Source organism: Lactuca saligna, chromosome 4 (genome assembly GCF_052625555.1).
Source record: "Lactuca saligna cultivar CGN05327 chromosome 4, ASM5262555v1, whole genome shotgun sequence".
Taxonomy (NCBI): domain Eukaryota; kingdom Viridiplantae; phylum Streptophyta; class Magnoliopsida; order Asterales; family Asteraceae; genus Lactuca; species Lactuca saligna.
The window spans coordinates 148,787,116-148,802,799 of record NC_136420.1 but is presented as its reverse complement, the minus strand read 5'-3'; the positions used below and the strand labels follow the sequence as shown (position 1 = coordinate 148,802,799).

General features: G+C 35.7%; 1 protein-coding gene across 1 annotated transcript; it reads right to left on the bottom strand.

Annotated features, from left to right (window-relative positions):
* Positions 1–347: 347 nt before the first annotated feature.
* LOC145038859 (uncharacterized) lies at positions 348–2,620 on the bottom strand. Its single transcript, XM_078987087.1, has 9 exons — positions 2,376–2,620; positions 2,144–2,220; positions 1,649–1,877; positions 1,385–1,539; positions 1,244–1,289; positions 1,067–1,158; positions 894–990; positions 758–814; positions 348–664 (listed from the first exon to the last, which is right to left on the bottom strand). Exons 1-9 carry the CDS (start codon positions 2,505–2,507, stop codon positions 584–586), a joined length of 966 nt encoding a protein of 321 aa, XP_078843213.1. The 5' UTR covers positions 2,508–2,620; the 3' UTR covers positions 348–583.
* Between the last annotated feature and the right edge of the window lie 13,064 nt (positions 2,621–15,684).

The window sequence follows — 15,684 nt, the reverse complement described above, 5'->3', positions numbered from 1 at the left end:
ATACAATAGAACAGGTATAGCGAAAATTAGGGTCATGTAGTAGCATTTAACCCTCGGTTAGTTATAGTATTTTTATGCATAGTTCAATATAACATCTTAGATAGTTTACATATGACTATTATTACCATTTCTAGTATTAGTATCCTATTTCAATTTCGTCTTTTAGGTGCTATTACTTTTGGCATGAACTTCTACAAGCCAGAGATCTCCTATGTAAGCAGTCTTTCTATCCTCGTGTGGAGGTAAACACATCTACATCTATCCTCCCTATTTACCCCACATCTTGATGCGATTTAGGTTCTATTGTCAAAATACTCTCAAACAGATGTAAATGAAAAACTAGAAACTATTTACAATTTTATATTGATACCATACTATAGCACAATCATAAATGATTGGATACATATTGCCATATTCTCATATTTGTTTACTTGTCTGTATATATCTAGCATTATACAATTACCTAGCATTATACAATTACCTACGATTCAAACACAAAACCACAAATAATATTTTACACCACAAATATGAAGTCCTTCGTAAATGTGAGCTTTTGGAGAAGATATTCCCGATTCAAAGTTGATTAAATTAGCCTACATGCATGTGGATGTTGAATCACTACAATAATCGACTCCTTCATTAGCTTGTCATCACAAGAAGTTGGCTACCAATACAATGATCCATCATCAATTATAAAGATAGAAATTAAATCAAATGTATGCATGGAACAAGATTTAATCATTTAAAAACCACTTACCACTCCAATTTGCCATTCATGGCTACCAAAATCTTTAAAAGATTCCGCATCCAGTTCCTAAAAATAACATAATTGTGTCGATTATTTATTAATAGTTGAATATAATGTTATTATGTTTAATGAAATATGAACTTACAATGCTGTAGATTGGGGGAACAATTCTATCTCTTTTAGATTTGTGAGTTGGCATAACAGAGAACCTTGGTGCCAAATCTTGTGACCTAAAAATCCATCTGTCATAATTTGAAAATTATTAGTATTGGTTTTAAATTAGAAAATCATTAAAGAAACCATTTTTTTTTTGCATACCCAATATAAAGAAAGATACAGAAATGTGCCCATTCACGAACTAGCAACTTCATCCAATAGGTATCCACAGAACTATCCATGCTCATGAAAATCTGAAATCCATATTATATGTTGAATTAACATTTTTTCAACAATCAAAACTACTAATCATAAAATATGAAGTGTAAAGAAATTCACCGCAGTTTCTGCTATAGCAACAATGTGCATTGCACCTTTGAATTTTCTGTGAAGAAAAAAAAAGGCAGAAATGGATTCAGTTACTACAGTAAGTGTTTTGTTAATGCCATGAATGGTTTATGGGAATTGGGAAGTGCATACTTGAACATGAGGTACTTGGTGTATACAGCATCATGCATTTCTTGGACATCTTCATCTTCTATAAAAGTTAATTGATGACGTAGGAGTGATAAGTTTTGTGTTATATGATGAAATATTACAAAGAATATGAGCAAATAGTCAAGCACCAGAAGGATCTGCATGATATGACATTCAAAAGATTAACATCTTGAAAACTGAATTGTTGTTGTTGTTGTTATTATATATGTTAAGAAGCTGGAAGTGTGAAGTGTGAAGTGAACTTACAGAGAAGTAAGGTATGGAAGCTCTGTGGCCAACAAGAATTAGATAGAAGACACAACCAAGAACAGCCATAGCTCTACGTTCAGGGACAGAAAGGCGTTCAGAAGTGATGGAGTAGCCATGGGCAATTAGCAGAAATGATACAATTGAAGCTGTCTCAAACAGCAATCCAGTTACATAAACTCCAAATGACATCCATAAAGAGCATGTTTGGTAATAAAAACATGAATACCTGCAAGAGTAGCAATTTGAAATGATTTTGGAAAAAAATTAGTACTACGAATCTTTCCTTTCAGCAAAACAGAGGGGTTGAAATCAGTAGGAAGGTTAGGGCAAATCAATTAGCAGTCAATAATCCCAATTCCAAACCTCATATAGCTAAATCAGTAAACCCTACTTTATGATCTGTAATTACTGTCTCCAGATACTTCTATAGAAGATCAGATTTATGAATTCTTATAAGATACATGATTAAGTATCGATGGTTTGAAAACATACCAAAAGGTAAAGGAAAAGGCAAGTTGCAAAGCTTTAACACAAGGAACTGAAGCAAGCGTCCACTGCAAATTGTTCACCTGCTCTAATATCATCACAGCACAATCAAACAATTAAACACAATTAACTTCAACAGGATAGCATCGATCCTGCTCGAATCCAAAAGTTTATATACAAACAAAATCTTGACATTTAGGATTCCGATAGTAATCAACAAGTTGAATGTAGACGTAACCTGAAAACGGCGATTGATGTAAGTGTTGATGATCCAGCAAGAAGCGAAAACGAGCCAGATTGACGTGAAAGTCGAGTAAAGATAGGGGAGAGGCCAGTACGCTTCATTGATCAAAGAATTTGAAGCCTCCATTGTTGGAATTGATAAGATTATCGTTTAGTAGAATTTTGGTGAACAGGTGAGGGTTTATGTATATATACAGGCGCGCATTTTAGATACAAACGTCTCTTTTTGAAACTTTTCATTGTTGAATGCTGAGTTTCATGGTTGGGGTGGTGTTGGGGCGGTTGGCCTAATTAAACTGACGTAATTCTTCTTTTATTCCTTTATTACACTTACCTCCCCTCATCTTTTAGATCTTTGGCACTTTTGACTTTTGTCTATTTTTTCTTATTAGCAACATTTTTCGGTCTATTGATTTGTCATGGTCACTTTTGCAGTCCTCTAATATTTGATCTTTTTATTCACGATTTGATTTTTTTTCATTTTATATTTTACATAATTGATTAGTAAAACTTGATGTTTGCATTCTTAATAAGCTATTAAAAAATATATTTTATCTTCTACAATCAATTTAAAAGATTTGCAATTATTCTTGTCTAAAACAATTTTGCTTTTCGTCTGGTTCTTCAGTTATAGATAAAAACACTGAAAAAACTAATTTCAATATAAATGTCAATATTTTATAATGATTCATGAAGTGATTGGGTCGAAAATTAAAATCTAGAATAAAGATAATATTGTAACGTTACAACTTAATTATTTTCTTAATAATAAAAAACCAATTTTAGAATAGTGTTTTTTCTAATATATTAAATAGGATTAAATTAAGTATTTAGATATATGTGAGTATTGGTTTTAATAGGATATATATATATATATATGTGTGTGTGTGTGTGTGTGAGTTTTTTATAAAAGTTTATAAAGATAAAAATGAAATTCTCTCAAAATTAACATAGACTTTAATCACTTTATAACGTTCATTACAAATAAAAAAAAAATTGATATAACAAGAAAAGGTAAAAGGATATGTAGTAACACAATTGAAGATCAAATGGATATTGTGAAGTATAAAATTGTAACGTGAATATTGGAGTTGCATAAGGTTCGGTGAAATAGACGATAATATAATAACATATACCATGTTTTTTTGAAAGAAATTAAGTATTATAAAAAAATATAACTGTAACTTATGTTTGTTTACCATAGGTAGTTCCAGTGTTGCTCTATTTAAAATATTAATGAATGGGGAAAAATCGCAAAGATTATGGGCAAGAATGGGGTTGGTGGCGGTTAAGAGGTCATGCAATACAACAGAACCACTCTCATTAGCATGTTTTAATATTAATGAAAACTTATGTTTCATGCGTACATGTAAAATCTATCCATTAATTAATTCCAAAAATAATTTTATAGTGTACACCTAATGCGCAAAAGGAAAAATGGTAGTAAAATATTAGCAACAAACTTAGGAACAAGATTGTTTTGCTTACGAACGGAACATACAACAGCCAACACCACATTGGTTGACCAAACTCACTAACAAATGCCTCTTCCCTTGACTCTAAATTTAATAACGGCCTCTCTCTCTCTCTCTCTCTCTCTCTCTCTCTCTCTCTCTCTCTCTCTCTCTCTCTCTCTCTCTCTCTCTCTCTCTCTCTCACACACACACGCACACACACACACATATATATATATATATATATATATATATATATATATATATATATATATATATATATAGATTCGGTAAGAAATTTTTTTTGGTAGGAAAGTAAGAAGTTTTTTTTCTACATATTTTTTTGACGAACAAAATAAATGAATCACTAGCTGATTCATTTGTAAGATGATTGACAAGAAAAAATTCCCAAAAAATCATCTTTATGTTTCATTTTTAAGTAAATGAAGAAAAAATTCATTTTTATGACAATTTTAGTGAATAACAACAAAATCATTGTATAAATGAATCATCGAAATGTTTTTTTGAGAATTTTTTCTTGTGAATCATCTTATAAATGAATCATCTAATGATTCATTTTGTTTGTTCGCGAAAAAAATATGTAGAAAAAAAACCTTCTTACCTTCCTACCAAAAATTTTCTTCTTATTTGATCTTGAGTCTATATATATATATATATATATATATATATATATATATATATATATATATATATATATATATATACATATATATATGTTTTAGATTATTTTGTTTTTACTAACTATTCTGTGTCAGAATGCACAGATCTGGACCAATGGATGGAATTAATCAGTGAATATGATTTGATAGTGTATGATATTAAAATGGGATAACATGTACCATATAATGACACAAATTTTAGCAAAAAAGTATTTTGAACAATTAATTACATTTATAAATTAAAATTTTTGGATTTTAGAAATAATTAATTCTCCTAATTTTAAAAATCTGAATTTCTTTTAATTAATTAATTTTAATGTTAACGTAATTTGTAAATATAACAGATTTTATTCTGTCAGAATATTTTTTTTTATTAGAATGATGTTCTTTCAAAATTTTATTCTGTTAGAATATTATTGAATAATAACAAAATTCTTGAATCCGAGATTGAAAAATAATATCATTCTAGTATATTTTTATACATGTTAACTTAAATAAAAATTCATATATATTCTTTCAGACTAAAAGTTTTATACATTTCCATATAATTAATACATATTCTAAAACAATATCAACAAAAATAAATAAAACTCTTAAAAAATAACAACATTCTTAAATTGTGAGTATGATCAAACTTTATTTATTCTTCAAGTGATTCCAATTAGGTCTTTAAAGCATTTTTCCAGCCATTCCTATCACAAATACAACAAAAACTAATAATGGTTAAAAATATATTACTTGCAATTAACTATCATTTTATATATTCTGATAGAATATATAGAATATGATAGAATACATAGACTACATTCTGACAGAATACATAGAATACATTCAAAAATATCGTATTTACTGCTAATATAATTTTAGATTCCAAATATATAAAAACGAGGGACAATTGAAATTGGAATTCAAAATCACAAATTGAACCAAAATAATTCACAGTCAAATTAATTACGTCTTTAAACAATTACATAAAACATGTATTTCTAATAATTCTGACATAATCCATTCTATAAGAATAATTGACATCAAATAGAACTATATGATGATAGCGTTCTCTAAGAAATTTGTTATAATAAAAACTAGTTTCATAATCCATCAACAAAAAATCCAACGAAGATATATGAACAGTAAATTGGTAAAGAGGCTAAGAAAAACACAAAATTAAACTGTTAAAGTAACCTAAGGAGTTGTAATCCTTGAATATAGTTTTAGAAAACACATAAGCATTAGTCGATTTAATAATGTCTGAACAAAAAACAGTGCTTACAACACCCCGATACATTCTAATAAATTGAGGTTGGTGTTCAAGAACAACCCATATTACCAATGATGTTACTGTAAGAGCATATCTTAAAGCATCTACCATTTCAACGCATTTGACATTTCAACAAACACCTGGCAGGCATGTTTAGCTCGGAGTTAATCTCGAAGCATCTGTCAATGTTGATGTAAAAATTAACGATCCTAAATACAAACTAAGTACAAATTGGACCTAATTGGACATCGATGAAAACGACTAATAATCATTTGCAAGAGATCATTTTGGGGACAAAGGAAACAGAAGTCAATTAGAGCCACGCAAAAAAGAAAATAGATAACCAAAACAGACCTGATGAGCAAAAACATAGGAGGCTTGTCCTCATCTCATTGGAAACCTGAATTCCATCCACCTTGGGGCTGGCCTTCACGAAATTTTTTCCACCATGGTCATCGGTGTCTCCTTGCATCGCCTCACCACCATCACAATATTAGTGACAAACTTGAATAGTAGGGATCAATGCTGGAAAAACGGGAGGGAGGAGAAATCATTGTAGACGTGATTAGGCGAGATATGGTTTTTGAGAATCGGTGGTGCGATTGTAGGTTTACTGACAAAGACGATGTTGAGGTCGTTGTTAGGGTTTATAAAAATATTGCAAATCTCATTTAATGATTTTCCAAATATACAAGATTTATTTTTGGTGTATAAAAGTAAAATGACCAAGCTACCATTATTCCTAAATTTAATTATTAAATTATTACTAAATTCTCATTGGTTCATACATACATACAATACTTGTAGGAAAAATTTGAACCTAACTCTCTCTCTCTCTGTGTGTGTGTGTGTGTGTCTCTCTCTCTATCTCTCCCCCCATCTCACTCACTCTTTAAAAATAAATAAAATAAAATAAAATAAGTAAATAAATAAAAAAAGATTACAATAATAATATAATAAATAAATAAATAAATAAATAAAAATCCATAAAACCCCGAGAATGTATTTTATATTTTAATTTAGCCCTAAGGTGGTATTAAGTTGTCAGGAGTGTTCGCTACCGGGACTTAAATGTATTAACTTCTAGAAATCGGGGGTTAAAGTGTAACTTCCAGACCAATTATGAATAGAATTATGATCCTAGGGGTTGATTGGTAATTTTTCGGACTTGTGTTGAAAGGATTTTGAGAGGGAAGGGTCGAATTGTCAATATGGCATGAAGTTTGTTTTGGACGGGGTCTAATACCCAGTGTTCTAAAAGGCGCGCCATGGCGTGAGGCGCGGCGTCGCCATTACGAAAAGCTTCATAACGTTGTTGTTAGGCGTGGCGCGTGGCAAGGCGTGATATGGCGTGCCATGGCGCATTATGGCGTGTTATGGCGCGTGTTTGTTCGATTGAGACACGTTTTTTTGCTCTTTTTTATACCTTTTCTAATCGGACATACAAGTATTGTGTTTTTTTATTAACTTTCTGTTATTAGTTGTTGATATAACACTTCTAAAAACTAGGTATATTTGATATAAATTTATATTTATGCGTTAATATAATTATAAATTAATACAAAATCGCCGCCTTACATCACGCCTTGAAAAACGCCATGGCTCGCCATAACTCGTTAAGCTTGAGGCTTGGCCTTGCCGCCACGCCACGCCTCACGTCTTTTAGAACCTTGCTAATACCAGTCACCTCTCTTTGGCCTTGCATATCACCAAACCCTAACCCCAAACATCCTCCCAGCCGCCATCCTTATACCTCCCATCCTCCAGCCACCACCACTTCCTTGACGCCCCTTGAACGGCCGAGACTCGCCGCCGCTATTGTTCGCTGTCGACGAAGATCGGTGTTGGATATCGTATCAGTGGGGAGATTGAAGGATCCGAGGCTCGTAACTCTGATGTTTTCGTTCTCAGTTGTGGGTTGCGCACCTCCCTTCTCCGCTTCATTCTCGGTCAATGCCGCCATTGTCGCCGCTCTGCACGGATGTTCTTTTCGTGGGTTCTCCGATCATCGTTCTCTTTCTTCGTTTCTATACTACTGCTATGTCGCTGCTGCCACTCCAACGGTTGTTCCATTTCCACCATGTCTTCCGGTTGTCGTGCACCACCATGGGGGTGGCTGAGTCTATGTGTGTGTTTTCGTGTCGGGTGCTCATGTGTCGATGTGTGTGGGTGTGTTTCAGTCAATGTCGTGTGGGTGTGTGTTTGTTTGGCCGAAATCTGAAAAGAACCCACCACCACTACCGTGAGGTGGTGGCTGTCCTCTTCGACCACCTCCTACCGCCGCAGAGGTGGATGTGTTGTGTGTGTATGTGTGTGATTCAGTGTAGGTCATCGTGTGGATGTTGTTTGGCAAGATGAATCAATGAGAAGAACCACCATGGCAGCTAACCATGGTGGTTGTCGCCTATTGCCAACTCTTGCCGCTGCTGGCCACCGTTGTGGTGGTTTTATTAGGCTTTTTCTTATTATTTTGGTGCTAGTGTGTGTGTATGTGTTGTAAGAAATTGTATGTGTATTGGATTGTTGGAATTATTACTCAAACTGCCATCGTATGCGGGTGGCTGCACTTCCTGCAGCCATGGACCGCCACCGACCACCAGTTCCTGAGATGGCAATGGATGGTTCCCAATTTATTAATTACATATTTATTTAATTAGGTAATCATTCAACTTTAGGAGTTGGAAACCCTAATTAGGGTTTAGAAAACCCTAATATAAAAAAAACCCTAATTTTGGAGTTGGTCGGGACCCGCGTTAAAACTATTAATTAAACGTAAGATAATAACTTAATCATTCCCCACAATTAACTTGATGATATATTGGACTTAATGGATTAAGTCTTTATTGAGTTTAGTGAGGAACACTAACCCTAGTTATCATTTTATGTAGAAATCCTAAAATCGAAGAGCTTTATTTTGGGTTATATCGGGCTCGTATTTGGGCTGTTGACTGGATTATTATTTAAACCGAAAACGACTAAGTCAAACCTTAATCAATCATACCTTTTAGTGATTAAGTCCTTAATGGTCTAAGTAATAACCCGTAGATTTTGTCTCCTGGTATGGAGTCTGTTGCTTTGTAGTAATAACCCGTAGAACTGTATGTTATCTGTGCTTACTGGTTATCGTCTATGGAGAGCCCTTAGGGACTATCGGTGGTTATGTAGGATAGCCTGAGAACTCTTGGTCTAGGGTCTCTTGCATGTTCCTCATTTATTTGTGGCTCTAGAGTAGGATTATCTGTTTAGGTGGCTATCTCGCCTCTGGTTACTTATGCTTACGCATTCCATGGGGGCTAGCTAGTAGTGGGACTGCATATTGTGAGAGGATTAGTAGGAAATAGTGAGGTGTATGATTGTTGTTTAGATGTATTATGTGCATACTTGATCAAGATTGTTTATATGTCGACATATTGTGTTAGGTGGGTTGATGCGGTCATACTTTGTGCGGTAGGCCAAGATACCCAGTGCGGGCCGGCTGTAAGTCGTTGGCACAGAGGCTCGGAGGAGCGATAGGGTTGAGGCGATAGGCCAACAAACCCTGGGTATTCCAACCCGATGGTTGATTGGACCCGACATATTAGTATTCCTGTCACACCCCCGAACCAGACAGCAGAAACGTCCGAGGGCTCGCGTGACTTAAATTGAATATCATCACAATGAATATACATGAAACATAACATAAACATCACCATGCATTAATACATTACAACTGACATTGTTCACATCAAGTATATTGTCTAAATATTACATAGCATAAATTGTTTGAAAGTTTTCAAAACATAACATCGTAACATACTTTGCATCACTCTTCAGCTTACCTGTTACCTGAGAATACAAGTTATTTTGAGAACAACAACATATGGAATGTTGGTGACTTCAAAAGCAGGTTTGTTATGAAAATGCTTTGTATAGTTTATATAACCCAGAAAATCCGATATTTTCTGAAACCGCAATTGTTTATACAAAAAGTGTGAAGATCCATAGGTTTATGCATGAATCATTTCAAAATGTGTATATATATGAGAAGTTTGGCATTGTAGTTATTGAAAGTACAAGTGCTTAATGTTGATTACCCCGGAAATCCGATGTTTTCGGATAAAACAGTATCATCGTTTTGAATTATTATACCGTCACAATTAAGGATTACGAATTCCATTGATTACTCGGATGGTATCGGATTTATTTATGTGAGTCGTTATAACCATGCATGCTAATGACTAGTTCATCTGTCTTGGCATTCTAGCGAATGCCAAAATTGATCTGAAGATTTTGTCACCCTAGACTGGTCGATTCTAACTGTAGCGAAGAGCTGAGGTGTGGGGGAGTCACCCCCGTATAGATCTATACACAAACTGTCGCTCTCCCTCCAGGAGACTTTGATTATAACTACAGACTACGACCGACACTTATTATTGTCGCCAGTTATTACTCACTTAATCCAAATGAATTTGATTAACCTTGACTAACGATTTATTTTTGTTTAATTGAATAGCTGGTAAGCCTAACAGACGAGGACAAGAGGACAACGAGGTCCTACTAATCACGCTTGTTATATAAGGTTGTCGAGTATACGAAGGACACGTTGGTCCATTTCACATATGATTTACTTGGACCTTACTAGCAATGGTAATGGGCTACTGAGGCCCAATAGCACGTAAAAGCCATTGAGGGTCCCTTAAGCATGTAATTGGTCACAGGAGGCCTAATAAACATTTATTATTTTTGTTGGGCCCAAAAGTCGTGTTGATGGGTCACGAAGGTCCAATAAGCATGATTAGAATCTTTCAAGCCCAACAATTTGAATATTTACTTTTTTTTATGTATAGTATAATTGTCGGAAGTTTGATTGAACAATTGTTAAATCGCAAAGACACGACGCTTGTCGATTGTTTATAACGATACTTGAAAATACATGTATATTCTTCATTCTAATTTCATAAGTTATAAATTGGTATTTTTGACCCAAATATATTGGTAATAAAATAATTGACTCAAAAGTATTGGTTTGACCTATTCAGCCCTTCTTTAATAAAAATGATAATCTTAGTCACTTTTTATAAAAAAAAAATGACATTTTAGGCCCTTAAACTATTTTCTTAATAGTTTTGGCCCATAGACTTATTTAAATAATGTTTTTAGCCCAAAACTTATTCTTTCGCAGTTTCAACCCCTATTGTAAAGGATTTTCATTTCAAGTCCAAACTTTTCGCAATTTTTACCCAAAATCCAAAAACATTGCATTTTTATCCTTTTTTGGCAAAAATGATCATTTTAACCCCTGAAATAGATTTATTTACCCTTTTTACCCATGGTTTTGGAAAATTTACCATTTTAGCCCCTTCAAACTTTTTTTTTTTTTTTTGCAATTTTGGGCTTATGGGCCAAAAAGCCCAAAGTTTGGCCCAATTGACTACAATTTTCATTTCTAGTCCTTTGAAAAGCATATTATTCATAAAAGCCTCTATTTTAACTGCTTTGACTCTTTTGGTCTTTATAAAAACCGTAATTGACAATTTTTCCCAAACTTTTTCTATTTGACAAAAATAGCCCAATAATGAATTTTATGTTGTAACTTGTTTATTTTTACCCTTATATGGTAGATTTTCTTAACTTGTTAAGTGTAATACGATAAGGATGTGATGGATGCATGGATACATGCACTCTTGCATGGATACCTATTAAATAATTAATTGGTGTCTTACTCCCACCAATCCATATTTTCCTTTATTTTTCTATTTCTTTTCTTCATTGGGCTGATAGTTTGGGCTTAAGATGGATAAAGTTGGATTAGTTTGGCCCACTCTTGGTTTTGCTCGATTTTGTGAAGCCCAATAAATGTATTTTAACCCATTGGGATTTTGGAATGGCTCACGGCCCAACTAATATAAAAGAATGGGTTTTATGGCCTATTAAAGCCTAATAGATTAATTATGGCCGAATAAGGTCCACTAAGATGAACCAATTCATTTTGGATCCATTATGGCCCAAAATGTTAAGTTTCATGAAAGTGGGTCCAATTAGGGCCCATTTAAGGTTCCTATGCCCAAAATAGTCAAATTGGATGCTTATTGGTCCATTAGGCCCAATAAGGAAATCCTAGTCCATAATGGAGTTAACCGGGATATCTAGGGTTTCCAACCTTTTTTTTGACTATTTGAATGTTTGTATAGAGTGTTTGATGGAAATTTTGTTGTTATTGAATAAGCATCATACATGCTTTCACATTTTTGGTTCACAAATGTTATCATTGTTGTTGTTGCAAAGCATAGAATTCCTATTGTGACATCATCCCCCCGTTAGAGGGAATTTCGTCCTGAAATTCTTTTTGAAGCTAGATTTGAGAATACGAGAATAGGTGAGGGTACTTCTGCTTCATCTGGTCTTCGTGTTCCCATATGAATTCTGGTACACGTTTCGCGTTGCACCGAACTTTCATAATTGGAATGCGACTTTGTTTAGTACGCTTCACTTCCTTGTCCATGATTTCGAATGGTTCCTCGATGAACATGAGATTCTTGTTGATTTCAATTTGTTCCAATGGGGTGACGAAAGTTTCATCGGATAAGCACTTCTTTAAATTGGAAACATGAAAGATGGGGTGTACACTGCTGAGCTCGGCAGGTAACTACAGTCTATAACCCACTAGACTGATTTGGGCAAGAATCTCGAAGGGTCCAATGTATCGTGGGTTTAGTTTTCCCTGTTTCCCAAAACGAATCACCCCTTTCCAGGGAGATACTTTTAACAACACCCGATCCCCGACTTGAAATTCCAAGGGCTTTCGCCGTTTATCAGCGTAACTCTTATGTCGGTCTCGTGATGCTTGTAGTCGAGCTCTAATTTAAATTATCTTCTTGGTCATTTCGGGTATGATTTTCGGTCGTGTTAATGCATTGCTTGGGGTCTGTCCTCTGGCTAGTTGTGTGTCACCTACCTCAATCCAACACAACGGTGATCTACATTTACGCCCATACAATGCCTCGAATGGATCAACTTTGATGCTTGAGTGATAATTGTTGTTGTACGGGAACTAGATTAAAGGAAAGTGGGTATCCCACGACCTTCCAAAGTCTATCACACATGCGCGAAGCACATCTTCAAGCGTTTGGATGGTTCTCTCACTTGGACTATCCGTTTGTGGATGATAAGCAGTGCTCATGTGAATTTGTGTTCCCATAGCTTTCTGAAGCGATTGCCAAAAGTGTGAAGTAAACCTACTATCTCTATCTGAGATGATAGATGTTGGTATTCCATGAAGTCTCACGATTTCCTTGATATAGGTTCTTGTCAGTCTTTCCATGTAGTATGTCTCTTTTATTGGCAGGAAACGAGCGGATTTTGTCAACTTGTCGACTATTACCCATATGGCATCCAATCCATCTGTTGTCTTGGGTAATTTGGTCACTAAGTCCACAGTAATCCTTTCCCATTTACACTCGGGTATTACTGTTTGTTGTAATAGTCCCGAGGGCTTCTGATATTCCACCTTCACTTTAGCGCAAGCAAGGCATTTGCTAACCTAGGTGGCAATTTCTGCCTTCATGTTGGGCCACCAATAATGTTGCTTGATATCCAAGTACATTTTATCTGAACCCAGATGGATGAAGTATCGTTTCTTGTGGGCTTCATTCATGACTACTTCTCTGAATCCCCCAAGTTTAGGGATCCAAATTTGGTTCATGAAATAATATGCTCCGCCCTCCTTAACTTTGAAATTCTTTTCCATACCACGTAATGCTTCGCCTGTTCTGTTTTCTATCCTCATAGCATCGAACTGGTTTGCTTTCATTTGCGAGGATGGATGGGATTGAATGGTTATTGAAATAGTTTTTACACGAAGATTTGAGTATTCTTTCAAACTCAAGGCATCAGCTACCACGTTAGCCTTGCCTGGGTTGTACTTGATTTCGCACTTATAGTCGTTTAGCAGCTCAACCCATCTTCGTTGCCTCATGTTTAACTCCTTTCGATTTAAAATGTGTTGGAGACTCTTGTGGTTAGTGAAAATGGTGCACTTTGTACCGTAAAGGTAATGCCTCCAAATCTTCAAGGCGAAGACCACTGCTCCCAATTCGAGATCATGGGTGGTATAATTCACCTCATGTGTCTTTAGTTGTTGAGATTCATAAGCTATCACCCTCCCACGCTGCATGAGTACACAACTTAAACCTTGATTTGAAGCATCGCACTAAACTACGATGTTCTCAGTTCATTCTAGTAGTGAGAGTACCGCTGCACTGTAGAGTGCTTGCTTCAGAGTTCGAAATGCAGCTTCTTTCTTATTTGTCCACTTAAAGGGTACACCCTTTTGTGTAAGCATGGTAAGTGGCTTGGCTGTTTTGGAGAAGTTCTGGATAAACCTCTTGTAGTATCCTGCGAGACCTAAAAATTGACGAATTTTCGTGGGTGTCGTTGGAATTGCCCATCCTTCAATGGCTTTGACCTTAAAAGGATCCACATGTATCCCTTTCGATTGCAACTGGTACAATGCATCTCCCTGCATTCGCCATTGTGATGTAGATTGGACTTGTTTCACTTTGCGAGATTCCCGGAGTACTGACTAGGGGCACTTGGAGTGGATGAGACTGGAGCATGTGGTGTGGAGGGAACTTGGGTGGTTGCAGCATTGGCTGTCACTGTCTGTTGTTTCTTCGACGATTCTGAGCCTTGTCGCCCCTTTCTCTTGTTATTCTTTCCTTTCTTGTTGTCAATCTCCTTCTTGCCATCAGTTTCAGTTGACTTCTCACCCTTCTTGTTGTTGTGGTTGTACAACTTATTGGCACTGTAGAAGGTTTCGGGATTTGCAGCTATCACATTTCCATGAATTGGGGAGGTTAACCCCCCAGATGAATCGTTCGATTTTCTTTCCCTCTGATGTAATCATGCCAAGGCACAACAGAGACAGTTCGCTAAACCTGGATATGTATGCATCAATGTTGGAGTTTCGGACGGTGAGATTCCATAACTCTTGCTCTATTTTCTGAATTTCGCCATGCGGGCAATAGTCGCCCATCAGCATTTCTTTTAGCTCTGCCCATGGAATGGAATTGGCTAAGGGGAGAGTCATGGCCTCTACATATCCATTCCACCTGGTGAGAGCTTGGTCAACGAATGTGTATGCGGAAAACTTTACTCTCATCTCCTCGGGGCATTCACATATCTCGAACACCGATTCCACCTTTTCAATCCACCTCTTTAGGGTAATCATTCCTCCCGTGCCATTAAAGGTTCATGGATTAGCGTTGGTGAAATCTTTGTAAGAGCATGTCTTGATTTATTCCGTTGTTTGAACTTCCAGCCCCTTGTCCATTGGATCCACCATTATTCCCATTGTGGATCTGTGCTAGCACCGCTGTGATTGCCGCATATACAGCTGCTTGAAATGCAACTGAGTTGATTTCTTGAGGTATCGACTTAGGGTTTCCACGAACAGGTCGTTGTGGCATCTTTCCGTCATGGAGTGGAAAGATGTCGAGTGCCTAAAATTTTGTGAGTTCGTGGTCCTATAAAGTAGGTCTATAGCTTGTACTCAAGTATTTTCACATATTAACATACAATCATGGAAACATAACACATAACATATCATAATAGAACACATATATTTTCCACTAATAATATCCGTACTTTGATACATAAAAATTTGCTCAAAAGAGCATACATAAAGGATGCAAGTTCGGCAGCATAACTAGTCTATGAGTAGTGTAATCACTTAAACATAAAGTCGGTGGTACATAACATAGATCATAGTACTAGTAGGGTAAAGATGGTCCTAATAATATAAGGAGCGCACGACGGCGGCAGCGAGGTCATATACCGAAGTGTTGTGCCAACAACTGAGCCATCTCAATCATTTCTCCAATGACTTCATCTCTTTCCTGTTCAGCCTGCACCGCTCGTGCTTCCATGGCGAAT